This window comes from Otolemur garnettii, unplaced genomic scaffold (genome assembly GCF_000181295.1).
Source record: "Otolemur garnettii isolate 467f Iridium unplaced genomic scaffold, OtoGar3 scaffold00010, whole genome shotgun sequence".
NCBI classification, from domain to species: Eukaryota; Metazoa; Chordata; class Mammalia; order Primates; family Galagidae; genus Otolemur; species Otolemur garnettii.
In genome coordinates, this window is record NW_003852405.1 from 9986897 (window position 1) to 10012179 (window position 25283).

Consider the following 25283-nt stretch of genomic DNA (forward strand, 5'->3'; position numbering starts at 1 on the left):
ATTTAGAACTATGAATTGAATGAGTGAACCAGAATGAACTATTCATTAGAAATTGGAATGAACTATGAAATTTTATTTCTGGAATTTTGCATTTAGTATTTTGGGGTCACAGTTGACTGTGGGCAACTGAAACTACAGAAAACAAAACCACAGGTAAGGGGGGAACTACTGTAAAAGGTGTTGTCCTCAGTATGTATAGTCAGTACAGTTTTTTTAAAAAAGAGAATTATAGGCAGGAGTAGGTATTTTCACAATCATAATCAGAAATTTCATTATTTCCTCTCTATACAATTAAAAGAACAATTGGAAGAAACATCAATGTTGGCATAGAAGTAGGAATAGCAGTATCAGCCATTCTGGCTCAACTGATATTTACGCTATGGATGGGTGACTGTGGAATCTATAGTCTTTTCAATGGTGTGTTCACGGTGTATTCACCACTGAGGGCACATATGGTGTCGTGGAAGATGACACAGTATCATGGAATGTGTTTGGATAACTGTTAAATTAAAAATCAATACCCAGAAGATGCCTTGGAGATTCTTAAATGTTTATAAATTAAACAACGTATAAGAGAATTTGGGAAACAGTTTGAGTAGAATTAAAATGAAAATGAAACACATCAAAATGTGTTATATGCAGTGAAAGCAGTGCGTAGTGTGGTATTGTCACATACAGTCGCCACTGGCCACATGTCATCACCTAAATTAAAATTTAGTTCTTAGATTTAAGTGCTCAATAACCACATGTGGCTAAGGGTGACTGTATTTAACTGTGTTCCTTGAAAGTTCTCTCAAACAATGCTTACCTTAACTGATTAACTTTAGGGGAAAAGAAAGATCTAAAATCCTAATCTAAGTTTCTACCTTAAGAAAGAAAGAAACAACAAATTAAACCCAAAGTAAGGAGAAGGAAACTATAAAGATAAGAGCGGACATCAATAAATATAAAATGGAGACATTCGAGGGAAACAATGACGGAAACAAAATTCAATTCCTAATAAAAATCAAAATATAGTTCATTGGTAATCGCTTAGCTAGATGGTCATGAAGAAAAGACAGAAGATGCAAATTAGGTGTATTAGGAATAAAAAGGGATGATGCCACGGATCCTGCAGACATTAAAATAAGAGGAAATGTTACGAATAACTTCGTCAATGAATTTGGCAACCAAAAATGAAAAGATTTCTTGAAAGTCACAAATTACCAAAACGGATCTAAGAAAAATAGAGAAAAACAAAATAGTCCTTAATTAAGAAATTATCTTTGCAGAAGTCTGAATTGAATCTCAAGAGACTGTGAATAGCGAAAACACTCTTGAAAAAGAAAGAATACAGTTGGATGCCTCACGGTATCTGGCGCTTTCTATAGCCAAAGCTGGAATAATTTGAGCAGCAAATTGTGTTGGATTCTAACTCAAGTATAAAGTAGATACTCACGAGTCCAAACTGATTCAGATACGTCATTGAGCAAGTAAATAAATGAGGGAGAACAGACAAATCTGTGCTGGAGAACTCTAGGTGACCATGTAGGTTCTCTGTCCTCAGGGAGAGGGAGCCTCTCAGTTCCCTGAGTACAGGCTGCACGTTGAGTGTCCTTTCCCAAGAGTGCAGAACACAGAGGGTTAAAGAGCAACTTCAGAGCGTCACGGCAGACATGCCTTCAGCCAGGTGGTCAGCATCAATGGTGACATATCGTGTTGAGGTACGTGCCTTTGACGTGATGTGACGAAAGAGTCCCATCTCTCTGCAGTTTTCCTCCCCCATGTCCAGGCTCCCAGTCTAATCAGGGAAAAAACAGCAGAGGATTTGCAAGAGAGGGACAGCCTACAAAATCGGCCCAATAACTTTCAAAACTATCAAGACCATCAAATAACAAGGAACACCTGAAAAAGAGCCACAGCCCAGAGGACCTAAGGAGACAAGTCAACTGAAAGTAATGTGGTTTTCTATTTGGGAACCTGGAACAGAAAAAGGACATTAGGTAACAACTAAAGAAATCTGAATGAATATGACATTTTAGTTAATAATGGTGGGTCAGCACCATAGTAATTAATTATTACAAACGTACCATGGTCATACATAGAGGATGTTGGTGACAGGGGAAAGGGTGCAGTGTGTGTGGTAACTTTGTGCTGTCTTCTCAGTTTTTCTGTTCATCTAAAATTGTCCTTAAGTCTAATATAAAGACAAGATAAGATTGGAGGATCTACCCCTACTTGATTCCAATACTTATTACAAAAACGTGCTACAAAAAACTATGAAAAGTGTGGTATTGGTGTGGGAGATATACAGATAAATGGAACAGGACCGAGAATCCTAGGTAGACCCTCACTTCTCAGGCCGGTTAATTTTCTAACAAAGGTGATAAGATAGTTCAATTCAGAAAATACAGTCTTTGAACAAGTAGAGCTGTTATCTGTGATGACCAGACCCCCTGATTCCCCACTAAGACCAGTGGGGAATAAATTCCCTACCCTTGAAAAGGAAACCTCTTCTGAGCCCTCTGGTCCCAGCCCCTATTAAGGGTGGAAAGATAAAATTCTAAGAGGAGGCCTAGGGAAAAGGAAGTACCCAAGGAGGGGTCCCTTGGTGGAAGGTCCCCAGTTCTTTGGAAACTTTCTCAACTCATGTGCCCTCGCTGTGAACTTTGTGATTTCCTTGTAGGGGCTAAGTCAGCATGTACCCCCCACCCTGAGTTGTATACCCCCTTATGAGTTAATGTATATACCCCTGCCTTATGACCCTTGAGTTATGCTGAGTTGTTATGAGCTAATGCATGTACCCTTACCTTGTGACCCCGAGCTGTGTTGAGCCACAGTGATTTGGCTTTTGTACAAGCTTGTTTGCTTCAGCAAATTAACAGTATGTAAGTCCCTTGATTTGCCATTCGCGGCTGCTTGTTGGCCACAACAACAGCTCCCTGCAGGTGTATCAAATGATCAATAAATTCATATTGATTAATTGCATCAGAAGTGGGGTCCGACTTTCTCTCTCTGCTGAGTGAATTACAACATAATGCTTAACTCTCACATTACTCTCACATTACTTACTTTTCTCTAAACTTTTTTTTTTTTTTTGAGACAGAGTCTCATTTTGTCCCCTTGGGTAGAGTGCAGTGGCATCATAGCTCACAGCAACCCCAAACTCTTGGGCTCAAGTGATTCTCTTGCCTCAGCCTCCTAATTATTTAGGACTGCAGGTGCCTGCCACGATAGCCTGCTGGCTATTTTTTAGAAACCAGGTTTCACTCTTGCTCAGGCTGGTCTTGAACTCCTGAGCTCAAGCAATCCACCGGCCTCAGCCTCCCAGAGGGCTAGGATTACAGGGAGCCTCTGTGCCAGTCACTTCTCTCTAAACTTTCACTTCACTTCACTTATTCCTCCTACTGCACTTAACTTGAAATGGCCCACTGACCTTAACATAAGCAGTGAATGTACAAAACACCAAGGTGTGAAATGACGCAGGGTGTAGTGGCATCGACCGTGTTGCCAACAAAGTGGGTAGTGAGCAGGATGCTTGGTAGTTTTCATTTGCAGACAAATTGAATCCTCAAACTGTGTGAGACATGTGCCATTTACCTCATTTTATAGATAAGAAAACAGGTTCAGGGATGTTGCTTTTGCCCAAGGTTATTCAGCAAGCGTGGCAGACAGGTTATACAGCAAGGCGGGTCATATTCCCGTGGTCCATTTCTGCAGAGCTATCGCTGCACTGGACAGTTCTGAGTAAGTCTGGGCTCTCTGTGTGCTTTCTTCATTCCACCTGGGCCTTCTCCAACGCTAGAGGAGCCCATGTGACTCTCACACAAGTGTAACCCAGAAATGTGGAGGATTTTATGTTCTCAGGGCTGACCCTCAATCAATGAGGGAAAGGAGCTGGTGGACTAATGTCCCAGGATCCTCTCCTTCAGGCAATTTTCAGTGCTTTCTGTGTATATTCTTTTGAGAATGTGGAATCGAGTCCCTGTTGCCTGGAACACTGGCCTTAATTCTGCACCATGCTATTAACCCTTCTTTCCTGTGGGGTTTTTCCTGCTTCTAGGATCACTCCTCAATGAGCTAGTACCCAGGTCCTATTTCAGCCTCTGCTGCTCATTGGAACCAGGAGTGGCTCCAGACAGTAGAAACTCAGATGGGACTCTGGAGTTGGATTGTTCACTCGCTGCTCAGAGGGCAATGAAGGCTGTATAATAAGTGGATGGTGACAGCCTTTGGCAGACTGTACTGTTGTAATTACTAAGACTCTCACGTGTACTGGATTGGGAGGTACAGGTGAATAGAGAAGAGTTGGGTTATGTAGCAGCTCTGCATTTAACTGATAAGGGCAAAGGTATTGTCATATACTGAAAAATTGGCTGCTTTTTTGATAATTGCCTTAGAAGCCTGAAGAAAAACAAATGAAGATGTAGGCTCAGATTAACCAACTATTAACTCGGGGCATGCCAGAAAGTAAGACAGCTCCATGGCAATGTTTAAAGAGACCCTGACTCCTGAACTAGAGGGCAAACTGAATGAAAATAAAACTGATGCTTTAATCCTAAAGGTGACAGGGCTACAAAGGAATTACAGTTTTGACAGGTCACTTGTGCTCAAGGCAGAGCCATGAAAGGGAAGGTGTCCCTTGGACCTGGAATCGGGGTATTGCTGAAAGAACCTAGCGATTTGAACCTCTGGATTTCCCAGAACATTCCAGGCCAACAGAAGAGGCTCTCTCCCCCGAAGAGGCTTTGAAAACAGCTGCCGTTTGCAAAACCACTGATGCTTTGTAGTTAGTGCTTCCTTCTCAGGATCCCCATACCTCTCACTGCCTCCAAATAACTCAGATAAGCTCTTAGCAAACATACATAGTTGCAGCACAGAAATTCAACTTCTGTCTTGGGAGGAAACAGACTATTCACTGAAAGACTTGGGGGCCCTGGGTCATGTGTACTGGCATGATCCAGGGGAACCTGTGGAGTGGGGCTTGCGGGTGTTGGAGAGGGGGACATATAATGAGGAGGGAATTCATCAGTGTGGTGTATCCTCCTTAGAATCAGGATTTAATTTCCTGGCAAGAATATTGAGGAGTAACATGCTGTACCGTTCTTATTTGTCTTAATATTAAAATCCTACGTTGTTCACAAGAATGGCTCAAACATTAGACCAGATCTGTGCTTTTCAAGGATATAGAAAGTCCTCTATCCAACACCCCATGAGTAGTAATCTGTCTTTGTGGCATGGGGTTCACAAGGAACTGAGTCAAAGTAAAGATGACAGTTTAGGAAGAATGTATGCGCCAGTTATAATCTGCAAAGTCAAGTGCTTTGTTAAGACAGTCCAAACCCAGGCCCCTAATATGAGGATTATTATTGCATGTACGGTTTGGATATGTGCAAGGGATTGGAGTCTCTTTTTGTTTTTTTTTTTTTGAGATAGAGTCTCACTATGCTGCCCTTGGTAGAGTGCCGTGGTGTCACGGCTCACAGCAACCTCGAACTCTTGGGCTTAAGTGATTCTCTTGTCTCAGCTTCCCAAGTAGCTGGGACTATAGGCACCTGCCACAATGCCTAGCGATTTATTATTGCCGTTGTCCTTGTTGTTTAGCTGGCCCTGGCTGGGTTTGAACCCACCAGCCTTGGTTCATGTGGCCAGCACTGTAACCACTGTGCTACGGGCACTGAGCCTGAAGTCTCTTTTAAAGTGGTCCTTAGAAGAATGTCATTGCCTCGAGGCATTACTAGTTTGAGATGACCTGCTCTGTCATCAAAGTTGGAGACGAATATTTCTGTGATGAGGTCCAAAGGCTTCCTTTGATTTTCAATTGTTGTATTAGTAAAATTACAATTCAGTCAATATAATATCATCAGGATATTTTAAATAACTTTATTCTTAAATTTAACAAGCTCTTATTAGAAATGCTTTGGTATCAATACAATAAAAAATGCTGGTTTTTCCCCCCACTTAATCTTGTCAAGTAACTGGAAAAGTTAAGCATTTATTCTCCCTAGGTTTGTTTTTTTTTAATTATTCACAAATAATGACTGCTACTCGTTCATATGGCTTATTATGGGTATACTGTAATTATAAATTTTTGGATTTCAAAAATATAAACAAAAATATCCTGAAGAGAAATTGGCAGACGTTTGTTAGTTTCTCCTCCAGAGGACGTTTCCACAGGTGGTACGTCTCTCAGATCACCTTCTTCCCCAGCTTTGCCATTCTCATCCTTAAAGCTGAAAATTAAGGGGAAAAAAAAAACAGAGAGTTATAAAACGAAAGGCTCGATTTTTACTCGAAATGACCATTTCATAGAAGGCAGGAAAGTTTAGAACATACCTCAGATGGGTTTATCCAACAATGTGAGCATTGATTTAGTAGCACAAAAAGATAGTAGAAATAATAAGCTATGGTTAACTTAGGGCAGAAGCAGGTTCAGAACTAGAAGGAACCTATGTCTATAAAGATTAGAAAAATAAGTAAACATAGTACAAGTTGAATAAAGATAGGATTAGTGCACAATTTCGCCATAAGCCATTTATTCATATGCCTATAGGTTAACGACTGTGTTTTGTGTCTATTTCTGGGCTATGTAGCACTGAAAAAAGAAAAGGCGGGGGGTGGGCGGTTGACATAAACTCAAGTTCATGAACGTGTTTTCTTTTAGCGCATTAAGCTTAGTCGTCCAAAGAAGCTCTGGCCTTTCAATAGACAATGACAAAAGTAAATTTCTTTATGAATGAAACTCCATGAACCAGCAATTAGGAGGTGAGTGATTATAAAATATCTTTGTCAAAATATAAGTATGCTTTCACATAACAAATATATCTTTTTGGAGTCAATTCTACTTCTAACGATTGCTTCAAGAAAGCGTTTTAAAAAATGTAGATTTAGAATTTATAACACTCCTCTGGTATTCTGGTATCATGTCTTTAATGTTTAGGACGTCAGAACATAGCTGCATCAGTCATGTTCCAAAAGTTCAGAGATGCTGTCAAGGCACAGATCTAAGGATTACATTGGTGATCTAATCATACATTCATGTGTAATATGACCGGAGAATCAGCTGCTTAACTGTTTGCACAATTTTGTTTAGTGAAAAAATAAAATGGAAGACATATTCCCTCATTTCTACACCACATATTTTTTATCTATTAACAAAGGAAATTATACGATCTCTAAGAAGGCCATTTGTGCATATATGAAAGGGGATGGGTACCAATACTGTACCATGCCGTGATCATTTTTATTGTCACTCCGTTTACAAGAAATATTTTCATTTCAGTGACGTTAAAGAGGATTATTTCCCTGAAACTTTAAGAGGAATGATCATTTCTAGTGGTAGGGCCGAGACTATTTCCTTGATCTAGGATGGGCTAAGAGAATTTCCTTTGCTCTGTAGCAAACAGGATGGCCTCTATTGCTAGGAGCTGCTGGGGGTGGGAGTAGGGGTGAAACCCAAGGAAAGAAAGGCCGGGGTTTACATAACCACAGAAGGTAGAACTAAAGCTTTATAAAGTTTCTGCTGTTGGAATGTGTGGACCTCTTTTCTCCACCAAAAAAGGAGAGTAGGGGTGAAGGACGTACAGTCCCCTTTAAGGCAAGGGCAAAATCCTCTGCATTTACTGCGCCCCTGCGATTGCACAAATCAGGTGCGCCTTGTGTGCTGCGGACGTTCAGTGGAGTTTTCTGGAGTCTGCTTTCCTTTTATCAAGCCCATGGGAAGAGGATGGTGTGGATTCAGTTCCAGGGGAATGTGTGGGGCCAGAGCATACTGAAGGAAGGCCCCTCGTTTAGCAGCTAAAAACCCGGCCCATCAGCTTTCTTTGTGACTTTCTTTTCTGCTTTTTTCTGATCCCGTCTTCCTCTCCCCACAGCAATTTGGATACATGGCTTTGGCTGGCTGCACTTGGGGGACGAGAGGTCGTCTCACTGTCAGGAGGAGGAAGGGCCCTAATGGCTGCCACAGGTTGGGAATTTCAGCCTGACAGCACGTGAATTTTCTTTCTTTCTCTCTCTCTCTCTCTCTCTCTTTTTTTTTGACCAGGGTGGGTTTTGAACCTGCCACCTCTGGTATAGGGGGCCGGTACCCTACTCCCTGGAGCCACAGGCTCCGCCCTAGCATGTGAATTTTCCAGAGCTCAGGTTCCCCATTCCTTCATCCTGGAATGCCACTGGCATCTCCAAGAGGGCAGAACGGAGCCATAGGTGCCAGAATAGCTCAGTGAGGACTGCCGAAGAAAGCCCAGGTGGTGGGGGTAGGAGTGGACTCCGGCAAAGCCTGGTGGGGCCATGCAACGGGGAAGGATCTGGCATTGAGCTAAACCTTGTTAGAGTGACATTAGCAGATGTATAATGTTGTCTAACTTTTTCTGTCATGTTTTACCCTATTAAAAATCTTGATTAAACAAGCTGGTCTTCAGAATCTCTAGGCTCCACCTTTCTTCACCTTGCTTTATCCTTCAGTGCTTTTTCCACATTAAAAATTTCTTTTAGATAATTTACACCAGGGAACTAGAGACTAATAATTTTTGTCTCTTATGCCTACCAGGACTACTTATATTTCACGGAGGCCTATACCATAAATAAAGACATGGACTGAGATGGTACATTTTCATGTATTATTAACAGTTTGGGGGGTCATGCTCAATCTACTTGGTACTTATGAAATTGAAGTCCATGGGGGACTCTGTTTTCTATGTATACGATGGTCCCTGAGGGCTCATGATCTTATGACCTACTTATTTTTAAAACCCACTTACAAATAAAGAAAGATTCTGTAATCCATGTTCTGACTTGGAAAATAGGATTATAAAACAATATCATCATGGAAGGCAAGGAATTTGGAGCATTCTGTGTGTACGATATTTTGATTGATAGTACAGGACTTTGTATTGTTACTTTGTCTGGAATAGGTTTTCCTGTTTTCATTATTTTAGTTTGGTGGCATGGTTAGTGTTGTCTGGAAACATTAGTCACTTCCTGCCATTTTCCTTGGGGGCAAATGTGTGGACACAGTTAGGGGAGAAGCAGTTGGAGAGGAGCTGGCTAATATCCAAGTTCAAAAAAGGGAGGCATTCTAGAGGGTAATGTCACTGCTCCTGACCACAAACAGTGCGTTCTTCTTTTCTAAGTCTCCTGTGTTGTTTTAAAATGAATCTAAGATGCCAAGTTTGACAGGCAAACAAAGCTCAAAACAGAAAGAAACTTACTAACTGCAGGTTTCCATTGTGGGGACATCGTCATTCAGCTCGGACTGAGGAAGATATATAAGCTTCCAAGAGGTTAGGAATTCTTTTAGGTAGTTAAATTTATTACTGGTATGCCTAATTTAACTACTTAAAAGAATGAAAGAGGCTTCTTTTTGCTGTATTATCGGCAACCGAGGACTGGGCTTATGGGTTACAGGGGAAGAAACTTTCTTGAATTGTGCCGGTACCACCACACTCCGCAGAATTATCAAGGTACACTTGCTGGATTAGTTGGTATTTAATAGGTATATTTATTGCTTTTTAATAATAAGCTTCCATTAGAGACATTTAAAATATCCCTATCAAACACACAGAAACTGTAAGTCAGGGAAATCTGACTTACATCTTTAGCCAAGGTATGTACAGCTGTTATAACAGATTTTTTTTTGTGTTCTTATTTATCCTTTATAAATAATGACCAGAATGCAATGTTTAAGAGATAGCAAGAAATCTAAAATTGAGAACTGTCCCTTTTGTAGAAAAAAGTTTTGAAGTTGTTTTCCATTGAATGCTAAAATAGCTTGCTTGCTATAAAGCTATAAAAAACTTTACAAAGAATGAAAAATGCAAATACATAGAAAATAGAAAAAATAGACGTGCTAAGTTGGCAAAGACCAGGCAAAGTTAAACATTACGGAAGATGGAAGATATACTGATGTGTGTTTTAGCATGTAGAAAAGTTAGGAAAATAAAGTTAATACAACTCTCAAGGTCTAGTTTAGAAGATATAGCAAAGTAACAAAATGCCCTGAACATAAAAATTGTTTTTGTATTTTCTTGCAAAATTAAGGCGATTTATTAACTATGCAGGAAGTTTAAATCACAGCAAGGCACAGACAAGTAGTTGTCTTCAGATTCTGGTGGGAAGAGACACGTTCTTTGTAACCCAACATCTTGACCCAAATACCTTCACAGGCAGTACCATACTAGGACGGAGGGTGAAAGTCAAGGTATAAAGGTCAATCAATGCAATATCCAAGGGACGCAAAAACTTATTTCCAGCTTATCTCTTGAAGTGACTTAATCACTTTACTAAGTGGCAATAATAACTTCAGAGCAGCTTTAATTAGAAAACCTCAGTGCGTATGGGTTTATGGGATGGTCAAAGAAGCAGACAGCAAGAGGATTTGTTAGCACAGAGAGAAGACTGTCACATGACTAAGCAACAGCGGCATGCCTGGCCCTTTTTATTACCTGTTAAGGATGGATCCTCAGTGCCATCGCCCGCTGTCTGAACATCCAGTGGAGAGTGGCAGACAGGCCTCCCTAAACTGGCTTCTTGCTCTTTCAGCGATATGGAATTTTTGTGGGGAGATTTATGATTTGCGTTTTCATGGGGACTGACCTCCGACCTCTTCCTAGGAAGTGGTGTTGGTTTGGCCGGCTGGTAAACCTGACTGCAGGGAGCCACAGGGTGGTAGGACGGCTTCTCAGCGGCCCCTTGGCCTTCCTCCTCTTCGTCATCAATCACAACCAGCTCAGCGTGGATGATCCCGTCGTACCCCGTCAGGAGCTTCTTTTCCTCTTCATTGTCGTCGGCGTGCTGATAGCCCATGAAAATCATGGTCACGGGTTCTCTGTCATTTAGGTCAGGAGGCAGGGAGTGGACAATATTATATCTAATGTCTTCCTCTTCCTCCTGACAAGTGGGGGAAGGTCCCTGGCCCTGAGACTCTCCAGCTATTGTTTCCCTGGGTCTTGCCTTTGGAGAGGGTGTGTCTTCGTCCCGCGTGGCACGGGATTCTTCCCGAGGAGTCAGCCTCTTCTGTGGGTCGTGGGGCATCTCATCTGTCTGTTGAATCACTGATCGGGGATGAGGGATGGGCCGAATGGGACTGACGTGATTGAAGTCATTGCCCCTTTCCTCTGAAAGTCCGTTGTCCATACTGTGTGCGGATGCATTGACATCATTGCCCAGTCCGTTAGCTTTCATCTTCATCCTTTCTTGAAAGTTTGGTCCGGGGGTTAGCTTTTCTCTCTGTGGGGTTGTGGGCCTGCAAAATGGATTGGCATACACAGGCTCATGATACTCCGTGGGGGATTTAGAGTTTCTCTCTGAGGCTTGTCTTAAAAGTTCCTCGACCTCAACTGGGGCCAGGCCGTCGGTGCCATTGTACGCTGCGCTGTGATTAGCGCTTACTGCGTACACTGACTTTTGCCCGTCATCGTAAACTTTTACTCCTGTGCCTTTAAAGTCGTCTGATGGGAGAGGTATGGAAGACAGAACCGTACTTTCTCCAGTCTTCAAGTCTTTTTCAACTTTTATTTCCATGGCATACAAAGCTGTTAAGAAACAAATTTGTCTTGATTTAGTTAACTTTTTCTTTTATAAATGAGTTTGCTTTCAGTGTTTATATACACATATACATTTTTTTTCTTTTTTTTTTAAGAGACAGGGTCTTGTTGTGTTGCTCAAGCTGGAGTGCAGTGGCACTGTCATAGCTCACAGCAGCCCTGAACTCTTGGGCTCAAGTGATCCTCTTGCCTCAGTCTCCAGAGAAGCTGGGACAACAGGTACATGTCACCATGCCTGGCTAATTAAAAACAATTTTTTTTTTTTTTGTAGAGACAGCGCCTAAGTTGCCCAGGCTGGTCTCAAACTCCTTGGTTGAAGGGAGCCTCCCACCTCTACCTCTCAAGGTGCTTGGATTACAGGCATGAGCCCCTATGTCCAACCTATTTTTTTTTTTTACTAAGTATACCCTTTGATATTCTTTTTTTTTTGAGACAGAGCCTCAAGCTGTCACGCTGAGTAGGGTACCATGGCATCACAGCTCATAGCAACCTCCAACTCCTGGGCTCAAGCGAGTCTCCTGCCTCCGCCTCCCAAGTAGCTGGGATTACAGGCGTCTGCCACAATACCTGGCTATTTTTTGGTTGCAGCCGTCATTGTTGTTTGGGGTGGGCCTGGGCTGGATTCGAACCTGCTAGCTCAGGCATATGTGGCTGGCGCCTTAGCCGCTTGAGCCACAGGCGCTGAGCCTAGATATTCTTTTGTATGAGATATTGTCTATTTTTAAAGTTTCTGATTTTACTCGTTAATTGTATAATGACAAATGTAATAACATGGGTTTTTATGTAAAAGTATATAAAATTACTGAACAAATGGGAAGAATCAAAGACGAGAAGCTGATTGGAGAAAAACAGCCGATGGTTCCAAATAGTAAACATTTCCATTGGAAAACAAAAAGATATTTTCTTTCCCATCCATGAATCCAACAAGACAGATTTACTCTCTTTTGCATCACTCAGTGGGAGGAACGGGTCCTTCTCAGTTGGGGAGAACGTGTCGCTCTGTGCACGGCAGTAGGCAACGTGCCTCGTCCAATGTAATTTCTAAAGTTACATTCTTGTTGCACAGGTGACACCTGTTGAAATTACAGAGAAGTGTTCTAACTTTTTCACAGACAGGGAGGTTGTTTAAATGTACAACTGATACTGAAGAGGGACAGGCTTCTCTTTTTGCCTGATGTTTCTTTTCATTTTCAGTCTCAGTTTCAGGTGGAGGAAGAGTTAAAGGCCGGGCAGCAGCAGCTGTGCTGACGCAGCTGCTCTGGAGAAACCTGGGCAAGCTGAGATCTGCTTCCTGACCCGGGCAAGGGCCTCATGGCCGCAGCTCTAATTGGCAGGGAAAGCTAATTAGGATTCTGAGCTAATTTACAACATGGCGATGCTTGCTTTTGTTGCATCCACCTGCCTTCCTTTTTGAATATATCTTGTATTTCATACATCCTCTATAGCAGCGGTTCTCAAACCTGTGGGTCATGACCCACAGGAACTGTATTAAAGGGCTGCAGCATTAGGGAGGCTGAGCACCACTGCTCTATGGCCTGATGGTTCTCAGCTTTCCCTTGCTACCCAACTAAAACTTCAGCATCCCTCACTGGAGCTCCCCTGTCCAGCTTCTTTGCTTTATTCTCCCCATTTCACTCCCTAGCATGATATATTTAGTAACTACCTACCAGGTGCCTGTCTGAGGTTGGCACACAGTAGGTATTTGCTAAATATTAATATTTGTGGAAAGAATGAATGACTGCTGCCTGCCCATAAAGAGTGGCTTCTCCCTCCACCCCCAAATTCAGAAGTTTCCTCTCTGACCTTGTACAAACTTTCATTTTTTCCTTGAGTTTTCTGAAAATTAGCCTCCTATAGAGGTAAATAACACCTCCCTTTCCCATAAACAACATTTTCCTTTTCAAAAAGAATCTTAGTAACCTAAAAGAACGTCCATGGGATGGAATATGATGGGAGAGATATTTTTGAACAGGGGAGTCTTGTTTGAAGAGCCTCTTGTCTCCTGTGGGTCTTTATCTTCCCTGTTGCTGCCTGGTTTGCCAGGGGATACAGCGTATGTAAAATATCCTGTAACCTCAGTATCCCGACGCATGCCGGGGACTCGCCCACCTCATGGAACTTTGTGAAATGGACCATCAGTTAACCTGGAAGCAGAAGGTGTTGCAGCAAATTGTGTGAATTTGACCTCGTAAACTATCGAATCCAGAGCATGCCATATACCTTTTCTGTTTTGTTCATCATCTTCAATGTCTTCATTTCTTTCTTTCCTTAACCTGGAAGGTATGTAGGATTTTGGAAGGTCGGGGATATTGGCATAGATGTCCTCAATGGACTCTGTAAAATTAATGTCAGTTCGAAATACATTTAGAATATTTCCCCAATACTGAGAAAAACTTTAAATGATCCAAAACTTTATCTTAGGCACAAAGCAGGCTGCTGACAAACATACCTTCTGGCGTTTCTTCCTTCTCCTCCTTCACAGACTATAAGAAAAAAGGATTCCCCATGATTAATAGAGTTTAAACAAATAAAATCTAAATGCAGATATACTCGGAGGACTTATTTAGTGTTTGTGACTCATTTTGAGAGGGAATTATGGTTTTCAAATTGGTCAGTGCTCACCCGTATTATGTCTTCGGTTGTCCTCTCAATTGATTTGAGTTTCTTTAAGATTGCCTCCTCATTCCTTGAGATTTGAAGCTCAGCCTTTTCAAGATCTTGGATCTCTTTTTCAAGCCTGGCAACAAAACGACACACTTTTTTATAGCTTAGCATGGTACAAGTGCAGGGTTCTCAGCCTTAGAACACTGCATGCTGCCTTTTAAGTATGCAAGGTCACACTTAGCATCAGGCTTAGTATTATATAGAAGTTACCTAAACCCTGACTTCAAACAATCTTTTTTTTTTGGACAAAGAGATTTCTTAGGTAAAGTATTTGACCTACGCTCCATTTTCTTCATTGCATTGACTTGTTATTTACAAACAAAATAAAAAGATTTTTTAAATAATGAGACTTGTTGAACCAAAGGGAACGGTACCTTTGCAGTTATTTTGTAGTTTACTGATTGGTTCTTACCCAAATCTCCTTATAAATTGGAGAAAATATTACAATTATTAAAGTTGATTTACTAATGGCAGCTAATTAATACTTTAAACTCTCGCATATCCCAACCCTGAGAATGACACTTTGTTTTAATTTCAGTTTCCAAAGGGTTGAGCTGTGTTGCAGTGAGTAGGGTGAGGAGCTGGGGAAATGGACAAACCCTGGCACCGTGGCTTCAGCTGTTGCTCTTTATAGAGACGACATTTTCTGGGGGGGAGGGGGAAACAGTGCCCACGTGGCCTGACAAAGCATAAGCGAATGGACAGGGACAGAGACAGACATTTGAAATTGGATTGTTGCAAACATTCTGGGCTGTGTTGTGACCAGCATACAGCTGCATGTCAGATTTAAGTGAACTCCAGGGGGTAGCGTCCCGGGGACTTCTACTCTGTATAGAAACAAACAGCCACTGGCAACCGCGCAGTTAGTGAGACTGGCCCTTGGCAGCCAGGAGGCACACAGTTTCTCAGCCCAGTATGCTAAGCTCTAGTCAGCTGCCTCAGAGGACGGCTGATTAGGTACAGCAGCTGGTCCCAGAGATGACAGCTGCGGATATTTCTGTCAGCTAAGATAACTGTCAGTTTTCTTGGCTTCCTTCTTAAAGATGGTCACAGGCCCTGCAGCATGAAAATCCTGTGCTATTGTCATACCAATGAAAGCCCCAAAGATGTTCTATTCCACCATCTCCTGCTCACTGCTCCAAGTCCTGACTCTGCTGCTGCCTCAGGCTGCAGTTCCCGCAGATCCCAGAACTCCAAGTGGAATGCGGTGCCCTCTGGCTTCTGAGGTGTGACTGCCATCTATGAAAATCTCTCCACCTCTGCGTAGCACTTTTGCCCATCAGCAGAGCTGTGGGGATATTTGTTTGTGCAGTTTGTTAGAATGGAAAGCGCTGCCTCAAAGTTAGAGGTCTGGATTCTATCCTGTTTCTGCTACTTAGGACTTTTGATCCCCTTAACCTCCCCAAAACTCTGTTTCGTAATGTGTATAAGGAGAATAATAGCACCCGTGTTAGGCCAGGTGCAATCGCTCATGCCTGTAATCCCAGCACTCTGGGAGGCCAAGAAGGTTGGATCACCTGAGCTCAGAAGTTCAAGACCAGCCTGAGCAAGAGTGAGATCCTGTCTCTACTAAATACAGAAAAACTAGCCAGGTGTTGTGGTGGACACCTGTAGTCCTAGTTACTCTAGAGCAGTGGTTCTCAACCTTCCTAATGCCGTGGCTCTTTAATACAGGTCCTGTGGGTCATGACCCACAGGTTGAGAACCACAGCTCTAGAGGCCGAGGCAAGAGGATTGCTCAAGCTCAAAGAGTTTGAGATTTCTGTGAGCTATGATGCCATAGCACTCTATCCAGGGTGACAGAGTGAGACTCTGTCTCAAAAAAAAAAGTAAAAAACAACCTGCCTTACCTTATATAGATATTTTGTAAGCTAAGAAGAGATGATGTATATGAATGCTCATTGAATATGGTTGATATCAGATGTAAGTTTATTATGATAAAATTCTTAAAGGTTTTCTGCAACATACTGTGCCTTCTCCTATTACTCCCTGTCCCACAGGGTTTTTTTTCCTGATATGCACATATTAATATATATATACTTATACATACACATATACATAGTTATATATCTGCACAATAAACAAACTTGTATATATATACATGCATGTACACATGAAGAAAAATATTTTCCATGAGAAAAGCTGGATAAGGGCTATAAATAGCAGGATCAGGAAGACAGAGATTACCCAGGGAGGCGCAAGTTTTACACGGTGTGGTTAGGGAGGGTCTGTCTGATAAAGTGTCATTTGAACAGGGCATGAAGGCCATGAAGGCAGGATATGTGGAAGTTTCAAGGCGAATGATCCAGAGAGTGGGGAGAGTAATGACACAGCTGGCAGTAAGAGCAGAGAGGGTGAGGGGGTGAGCGGTAAGAAATGAAGCCAGAGAGGAGTCAGGCGGCCAGAGTACATAGGGCCTCATGCATGGCAAGGCCTTTGGGAAGCTATTGCAGTTTGGAGCAGAGAAGCAACCAGTTTTGACTCGGAATTCAAACAATTACATTGGCTTCTGTGTTGAGAATGAGCTAGATGGGGCAAACATGGAGGTCGGTTGTCCTAATAATGCTGATGGCTTAGTGCCAGTTGGTTGCTGGTGGAAGGGTGAGGAGTGCTTGCATTCTGGAAACATGTAAGAGGAAGAGTTGCCAGGATTTCTTTTGTGGATTGCTTGTGGGGTGTGAGAGAGAGCGAGAGATGTCCAGGGTGATTCCAGTGTTTTTGACCTAAATAATTGGAAACATGTGAGTGCAATCAGCTGCACAGAAATTTGGGAGAGAGAAGAAAGGAGATTTGCATGGGATGAGTTAAATTTGAGACAATCAAGTGTGATACAGAGAAGACAGAGATAAAAGTCTGAAGCTTAAAGAAGTCTGGGCTTGAAGATCTACATTTGGCATTTATAGCTATAGGAGTAGATAAGATTTCTTAGAAAGTAAGGGAGAAAAAAATTCCAAGGACTGAACTTTGGGCAATTGGAAATTTAGGGGTCTGGTCAATGCCCAGAGATTCACAGGGTGAAGTTAAGCTCACAGTGAGAGCTCAGTAGATGCTGGTTTCTTCCTGCCTCTGTCCTTTCTGTCACGAGAATATCAAAATGCACTGGTATCTGGAGTTGCGTCCCTCTGCAGAACAGGCCATGGGTAATGTAATGCCATATGATTCTCATGACTGTCTTTAGATTCAGATGGCAAGATTCTGAAGTTGAAAGCCTGTAAACCCATCAAAGGTTTACCATCTGCTAATGAATGTTTTTGAAGGTTTTCAAGTCACTGACATTAATATGAGGCTGTATACTTATGACACATCACGACATGTTTGTGCAAATAAAACATAATCAAACACCTCCCTTCCATATTTTATCACTTAGTTACAGCGAACTCCCAGGTAAAAATAATAACAAGGAAACATCTTGCTACTAATTACATAGATCACAGACCTCTGCCCAGAGATGCTTCCCGATACAGAACATTTCTTAAAAGTTCCACTTCAATGCAAAACTGCATTTCTTGTTTTTGTCATTGATCTGATGCTTCTGTCTATTATTTACAGACAATATAAATATTATTGAGAGATAAATGTTGGAGACTTGTTCTTCCAGGAAAGGTTTCTAAAAGGTCAGAATGCCAGTGGAAGTAGTGAGAGACCTAGAAAATAATAACTGAGAGTAAGGGACTGGAGGCTCTCAAGTCCCCCAACCCCAATCACTCGGTCAGAACTCAGAGGTGCCCAAAAATGGAAGAGGAGGAGGTCTGAAGACCTCACACCAGATAATGCACTCAGTTTTCAAGGACTGATTGTTTCTTAAGGAGCATAAAACACAAATTGCAATTACCCAAGGCTGGGTAATCTTTGTATTTCTAGCACAGTGGTTCTCAACCCGGGGTGACTTTTCTCCTTGGGGACATGTGGCACAGTTTGGAGACCTTTTTGGTTGTCAGAACTTGGAGGGTACTGCCAGCATCTAGTGGATACAGGCCATCTGCTCAACGTGCTGCCACGCACAGAACGATCCCTTCCCAACAAAGAATTATCTCATCCACAGTGTGCTTTGGTTCAGAAACCCTGGGCATCTAAACCCTCTAGCTTTACAGTGGATTTCTTCACACCCATCTCTCTGACAGTTTTACTTCTTTCTTCTTGTTTGTTTCCATCATTACCCCCATATGCACGCACATCTATCTTTTGTGCCTTGTTCAGTGGTCATTCATAGTTAAGAGACTACTCAGCCCCAACTTAAGGCTCCAGCAATGCAAGGCTGACATTAGAGACTCATGCCCAATCCCTTCCCCCCAAATTTAGTAAGTATAAATGAAGCATGAGGGGAAATACTATATATGTAAATACAGATGCATATATGTATGTATATCCAAATATATACACATATGTATGTGTGTAATGTGCACATATATGTAAAATTAAATTTTTTATACAAAAATCTTTTGGGGAGGACGCTGTAGGATGACTTTCTAAACTTCATGGGCTCATCTTGATGAGCAGTTGATGGCTTAAAAATTCCATAAGTGCTGCCGTCCACATCTTTGGGAGGTATTGCCTTTCAGAACGGGAATTGAGCTCCTTGAAATGCTGATGCAGTTTGGCCAGAAACCTGGAGCAGAGAAAGAGAAATATCCCTCTCGGTGCCTCCCAGGCTGTTAGGCGGGGCCTGATGGATGAGTCAGTACCTCTCACAATTTCTGAGAGAGGTGGTGGGCAGGCATCATGGGCTGATTTAGATAAGCAGAGTACACGAGAAAGGATTTGTAATGCTATCCGTTATGGAATCTTTCTTCTCCTTACCTGTTTTCTGGGGGAAAAAGAGGGTTATTTTCCAGAGCTCCCTGGGTGAAAGCAGGTAGCTTTCATTTTGGGCACTGTTGTCGTAATAACCTCCCTTAATCATCACGAGATAATGTCCCCAGCCCAATTCCAACATGCAATTTTTTGTCCTGGAAAAAAGGCCAGCACAGAAATGCTGGATGTGTCAAGAAGTTATTTCAGAAGGCAATTTCTTCTGCAGCTAAAGGTCCATTTATCTCTCTCGGTTTTTGGTGGAGTTAACAAGGACTAACAACCTGATGGAATTTACCATTAGGGGCCAAACAGACTGGAAGTCATGAGGGAAAGAAAAATCCCCCAAGCCCCAATGCAAAAGTGTACATCCTGCCTTTCAGTATTTCCCAGTTCTAACAACATTTCACAAGGATCGCATGTTTACCCTGTACCAGGCACTGGCCTAATTAGTCCTTACGACAACTTCCATGTGTACTGCTATTAGTTCGACTTGACGGATAGCAAGCTGGGCACGCAGACAGGCAGCTGGCCCACGGGCTCACAGGTAGCCTGTGGCAGGGTGGAATTTGAAATCAGATCTTTGCTTACAGAGCCTTGAGCTCTTAATGCTTCTCCAATAGCCACTGTGGAAAGAAGACTTAAAAAAATTGATTCTTATAAACTTAGATCCAGCATTCATTTTTCTCAACAGTATACGAGGGTTTCTTACTTTTTGTGCTAAAAAAGAAACTGAAGATCAGAATGGTAGCTGCGGTCCACCACTATGTAAAAGTGTTGCCCAGTTACATATAAAGGTGCTATGTCTGTCTCAATCTTCATTAGAGTTATTTTGCTGTACTGGAGGTTTTTCTGCTCAGTAGGCTATTCAGGATTAAAGATCAGGCTTTATCTTTTTTTTCTTCTTTTTTTGGCTGCTTGACTTTAGCTCTTGGTAGGAGTTCTTAGAAGAGTCTCCTTCAAAGAATCTGGGATTTCCTAAGTTAATGCCACTTTATAGCAAGACTTTCTTTACTTGGACACAAGACTTTTGTTCAAAGTAATTGAAGCTGCAAGTCTTAAATATAAAGCTGGCTAATGGAATTTGACTATAAGACTACAGTTTTAATGCAATCACCAGTGTTGTGTCTGGAATGAGGTTTATGACTGGCTTTTAGCTACATGCTTTGAAAGGACTGATGAATTACTTACAGCTCACTAGCTCAGGCTCTCTTATTAAAGGTCAGGACTACACCCAGAGTGAAGGCCCAATGGCTTTTTCCCTGGGAGAGCCTGAGTCGGCAGGTGTTATGCTGCTTCTGATGTACCTCTGAGACCAGTTGATGGACCATTAACCTCTGCCCCATTCCAAGCTAGACAAGGAAGGATACAATTCCTTTTGGGACTCACAGGCTCTTAGAATGTATTTGCCTACAACATATGTCAAATTCTTTTTCTTTTCAGACAGAGTCTTACTTTGCCACTCTTGGTAGAGTACTGTGGCTTCCTAGCTCACAGCAACCTCAAACTCTTGGGTTAAGTGATTCTCTTGCCAAAGTCTCCCTAGTAGCTGGGACTATAAGCACCTGCCACAATGCCCAGCTATTTTTAGAGGTGGGGTCTCAGTCTTGCTCAGGCTGGTCTTGAACCTGTGAGCTCAGGCAATCCACCTGCCTTGGCCTCCCATAGTGCTAGGATTATAGGCATGAGCCACCATGCTTGGCCATGTTGAATTCTGTCTAGAGTGGTGAGTGATTCTAGCCCTTGACTCTTCCCTTGGGCTAGAGATTCTGTCCCCTTTCTTTCCCATTGAATCTTGGGAAAACAAGAGATAGCTGGTGGTTTCCTATATTTTGTGTGTTTTTGTGTGAAGGCCCACTTTTTCTAAGAAAAGAAAAATACTTTCTCTAGCTTTACTCAAGGAAACATAAACTGAGCCCATATCAAAGATAAAACACTTGACTTAGTCATTTAACCTCTCCAAGCTTCAGTTTTCTCGTTTAGGGAATAATAATATTCACTAAGGGTTGTCTTACGGAGATACTTGAGATAATGTTTGCAAGCCCCTAGCCCAGGGCTTGATGTCGTGGAGTTCCTTAATAATTTTTATTTTCCTTTTTTCTCCTCAGTCAGCTTGGGAGAGGTGGGCCATCTGTGACAACCCCAGTGGAGAAGAAAATCTACCAGGTCCATTTGGAGATTTAATCTTCAACTTTAATATCAATGATTTTAGAGTAAGTATAGTATTAATAGAGCTTCAGGCACACACGTGTCTTTGAAAATATTGTTCTAGACAGGAAACCTCAGCAGTGCTCAGGAGAATTGTCATAATATGTGTGGTGATGGTGTCTACTTAATAAATGTTGGTAAAAAGAATATGCTAGTCTATTTTGACAACCTGTAGCTTCCTCCCTCTTCCCAAATCCATTCCCATCTTTCCTTGTCTTTTTCTTTTTTCTGTTTTAAGACAGTGTCTCAGTCTTTCACCCTGGGTAGAGTACTGCGGCGTCATAGCTCATAGCAACCTCAAACTCCTGGGCTCAAGCAATCCCCTTGCCTTAGCCTCCTGAGTAGCTGGGACTTCAGGCACCCACCACAATGCTTGGTTGATTTTTCTATTTTTAGTAGAGATGCAGTCTCTTTCCTGCTCAGGCTGGTCTCGAACTCATGATTGCTCAAGCAATCCACCCACCTTGGCCTCCCACAGTGCTAAGATTATAGGTAACAGAACTGCCTGGAGTTGCTTGTCCTCCATTAATCTTCCTCTTCCTAAACCTGAATGCAGATGTGGTGGTGAGCTGGCTTTGACCACACAGCCAGGGGCATCCTTTAGGGTGTAGCAGAACAATAAGGAGAAAGAAAAAGGGCCTCTCAATAATACCTCCTAGAACACTGTTGCTTCCCGCCATTTGTTTTTTATGTGTGTGAAAGGAACCTTTCTATCTCATTTAAACCACCGATCTTAAAGTCTCTCTCTCTCTCTCTTTTTTTAGAGACAGAATCTTACTTTGTCACCCTCGGTAGAGTGCTGTGGCTTTACTGCTCACAACCACCTCCAACTCCTGGGCTTAGGTGATTCTCTTGCCTCAACCTCCTGAGTAGCTGGGACTACAGGCACCTCCCACAATGCCTGGCTATTTTTTGTTGCAGTTTGGCTGGGGCTGGGATTGAACCTGACACCCTCAGTATATGGGGCCAGTGCCCTACTCACTGAGCCACAGGTGCCACCCTAAGGTCTCTTTTAAAACAACAAAATCAGTATTCTGCTATTGCATAAACTTATGGGGGGATGAATTGTAGTTATGTCAGATTTTATGGCATTGTTCATAATTTTTTCAGATTTTCAGAATTACTTATTACTATCTTGCATTTCAGGTAGTTAACTAGTAAAAACAGAAAAATTAAACAGCCTTTGCGCTAGTGGTTAAAGAATTGATATGATTTTAAATGATTTATCAAATCTGACACAGTTTGTGTTGACAGCTAGCTAATGTTGAATGGCCAAGGTTTGTAAGGACAAGAGAAAGGTCTTTTTAATTTTTTAATCATGGTTCATCTAAATGAACTATGGAAACTCAGTGGACACTACTGAGTATGCACAGTTGCCTTTAGTGGTGTGACCTTGACTGCCGAGTGTTAGTTACGTGTAATGGGCAGATAGGCATTGATAATGGGTCAGAGGTTAAAGATACTTTATAGATAATTGGGTCAGTGGTAATTCCAAAGTATATTTTCTCAATAAAATTGAGGGTATACAATCTATTAGAAGGTGGGGTTTTTATTTGTTTTACTTTTTAAAGTTGAGGTTTGATAAATTTTCTCTACTATCTAACACACCTTTATTAAGAACCTATTAGATGTCAGGCACGCTTTCTTCACCAAATAAAAGCATATCTACATGATGAGGAGTACTTTTTATGCACGGACATGAAGGTAAGAACAAGAGTTGCCTTAGAACCAGCCATCGCCAAAGGGCACGTGTCTAAAAAGGGACATCTAACCGACCAGCGCAAAGGCTCACACGCTACTGTAAGCGTGCCAGGGTCTTAAAGGGCATTTGGGATACAGCCAGCACTAAGTTTGCCCCGAGCCAGATCTGCTGCCTCTAATCCCGAGCATTGAAGAACAGGGCAAGCAAGATAACGCAGCCGCTTGAGGATAATGGGAAGCAGAGAGTCAACACGGCCATGACCGGGAAATAAGTGTTAGTTTGCAGGGAAGAGTGGGAAGGAACAATTGTGTAGAAAGCTGAATAATTTGTTCCTGGCGAATAGCTTTTGCATCTCCTTATGTAACTCTGTAAATATTAATAGCTATCTTATGGGCAGATGATGCTATCATGATTTGAAACTTCCAGGTTGTTAGAGAGTGATTTAGTAGAAAAGTAAACCTTCTCTGTCAGTACAATATTTTGGAAATTAAGGGATTCATTTGCCATGAAACACATGAACCCAAACTGATATTCAGAGAATCAACCGCTGTCACATCTGAGTTACAAATGTGATTTTCAAATAAATAAGCACACACCTTGGAGGTGGTGTGGTGGGGGAATCCGTTAGGTATGGCCTTCTCAAATGCTCTGGTGGGACAGAAGCTGGGAGTGTGTTTTTTAACTAGAGATTGCAGAGGACTTTGTAATCCTTTACATTTAATGTTTAATTTATTTAATAGGAGCAAATTAATTATAATAATAATTCAATTTGACCTCTATCGAGATGCTAGGACTTTCCCAAGGGACCTTCAACTACCATTGTAGCCAGGACATGACAAGTTAATGGAAGATGTGCTTATCCATGATTATTATTATTATTATTTCTTTTTTGACAAACTTTTTTTTTTTGAAAAGTTGCAGAGAAATATATTTCTAGTGACTAAACCACTTGCAACTATGTCATGAAGTGGCAAAACATGTTCAGTGATGTAGACAGCCATTGACTCTCCATTCAGAAATAACTCCTGGCTTTGTGTCTTGTGACCCTTCATAATTATTCCTAACAATATTACACAGCAGCCACCATTTTTTCTATTTTCTATTCACATCATCTTTGCTTTGCTTCTTAATGTTAACTGTTCACATTTGATGCTAAGAATAGGACTCTTACTTGAAGACTACCAGATATAAATTCCAGCCCTAATATAACACAGAATAATCAACAAGGATCAGCTAACCTTGGGTGGTCTAAATGGGCTGAGTGATATTTGCCTTATAGCAGACAAAAGATGCATTGCAAGCAGTGGGTGTGGAAGTTTTCTGAGCTGGTATAATTAGTCACAGGGACTCTCGTAGGGGTTGGGGACGCCTGGGCCCTCTGGCAGCACAGATCCTTTCTGATAGAAAGAGTCTCTGCCCTTGAATGTTCTTTCCGACCAAGACTTGGAGGATGGGTCACTAAAACTAATTCACTTCCAGCTTTCTGAGTTGTTTGGTGACTCTTTTGTTCTATCTTTACTCATGTCAGCACAGCCAGATTCATGACAACCCTGCTGATGGTTTTAAATTTGTGTTTCAAAGTACCAACTATCATTTAGGGGTAATTAGCATAAAAGCATTTTGAAAAGTTAAAGGATCTAAGGAGAGGGAAATGCTATTACACATTTATTTCGGGAAGTTTGTGATTCTGGAATCTCCTCTATGAGACCAAAGACATGTACGGCAGGCTCTCAGTAATGCTCATTGAAATAAATCAAGAGTAAACAGAGTGAGGCCTGGTGGAAAGGGTCTGGAGTCAGAAAGACCTGTGTGTGACTCATGGTGTGACTGTTACTAGATTTACAGCTTTAGGTGAATCAGAGTCCTTCTGTGTAAAACAAGGCTAGGTAGGCTTCCCTCAGACACCTGGCTTCTCAGAATAGTGCTTAAGCTGTGAGATGTGCTCCATACAGGGTAGCTGTTAGTAAACTGAGGCAGGGTGTGGGCAGGACCCTCAGAGTATTCTATACTATGTTTTAGAACAGTGGTTCTCAACCTTCCTAATGCTGCAATGTACTTTAATTGTTGAAAAGGGGTTGCGACCCACAGGTCGAGAACTGCTGTTTTAGAGTATCCTGATAGAGGGAAATTATTTTGGATCAGTGACCATTTAATCCTTATTTCAATGAACATATACTGTTTGATAGGTATAAGCAAGAATGTAGGCTGGGAATTGGGGATAAAGAAATAAAAGGGCATATGAAGAAGGGAAAAATGGAGAGAAAGCAAAAAAAAAAAAATGATGATGAGATGTTAAAATATGCCATTAACAGTTGCCACAAAAACCAGGCTACTACTACCATATAACTTTGCCCTTGGCCTGAAGATAGTTGGGTGCTTATTCTGTTTTTTTTTTTTTT

At 41.8% G+C, this 25283-nt stretch overlaps 1 protein-coding gene across 1 annotated transcript in view; it reads right to left on the reverse strand.

The window, feature by feature from the left end:
• Positions 1–5842: 5842 nt before the first annotated feature.
• The window catches only part of PALMD (palmdelphin), a 55253-nt gene continuing 35812 nt past the window's right edge, over positions 5843–25283 (reverse strand). Inside the window, exons 4-8 of the mRNA XM_003784123.3 lie at positions 14145–14259; positions 13972–14005; positions 13743–13856; positions 10422–11510; positions 5843–6212 (exon numbers count right to left, since the gene is read on the reverse strand). Coding sequence (XP_003784171.1) covers positions 6169–6212; positions 10422–11510; positions 13743–13856; positions 13972–14005; positions 14145–14259 — 1396 coding nt within the window. The 3' untranslated portion in view covers positions 5843–6168. The remainder of the gene's footprint in view (positions 6213–10421; positions 11511–13742; positions 13857–13971; positions 14006–14144; positions 14260–25283) is intronic.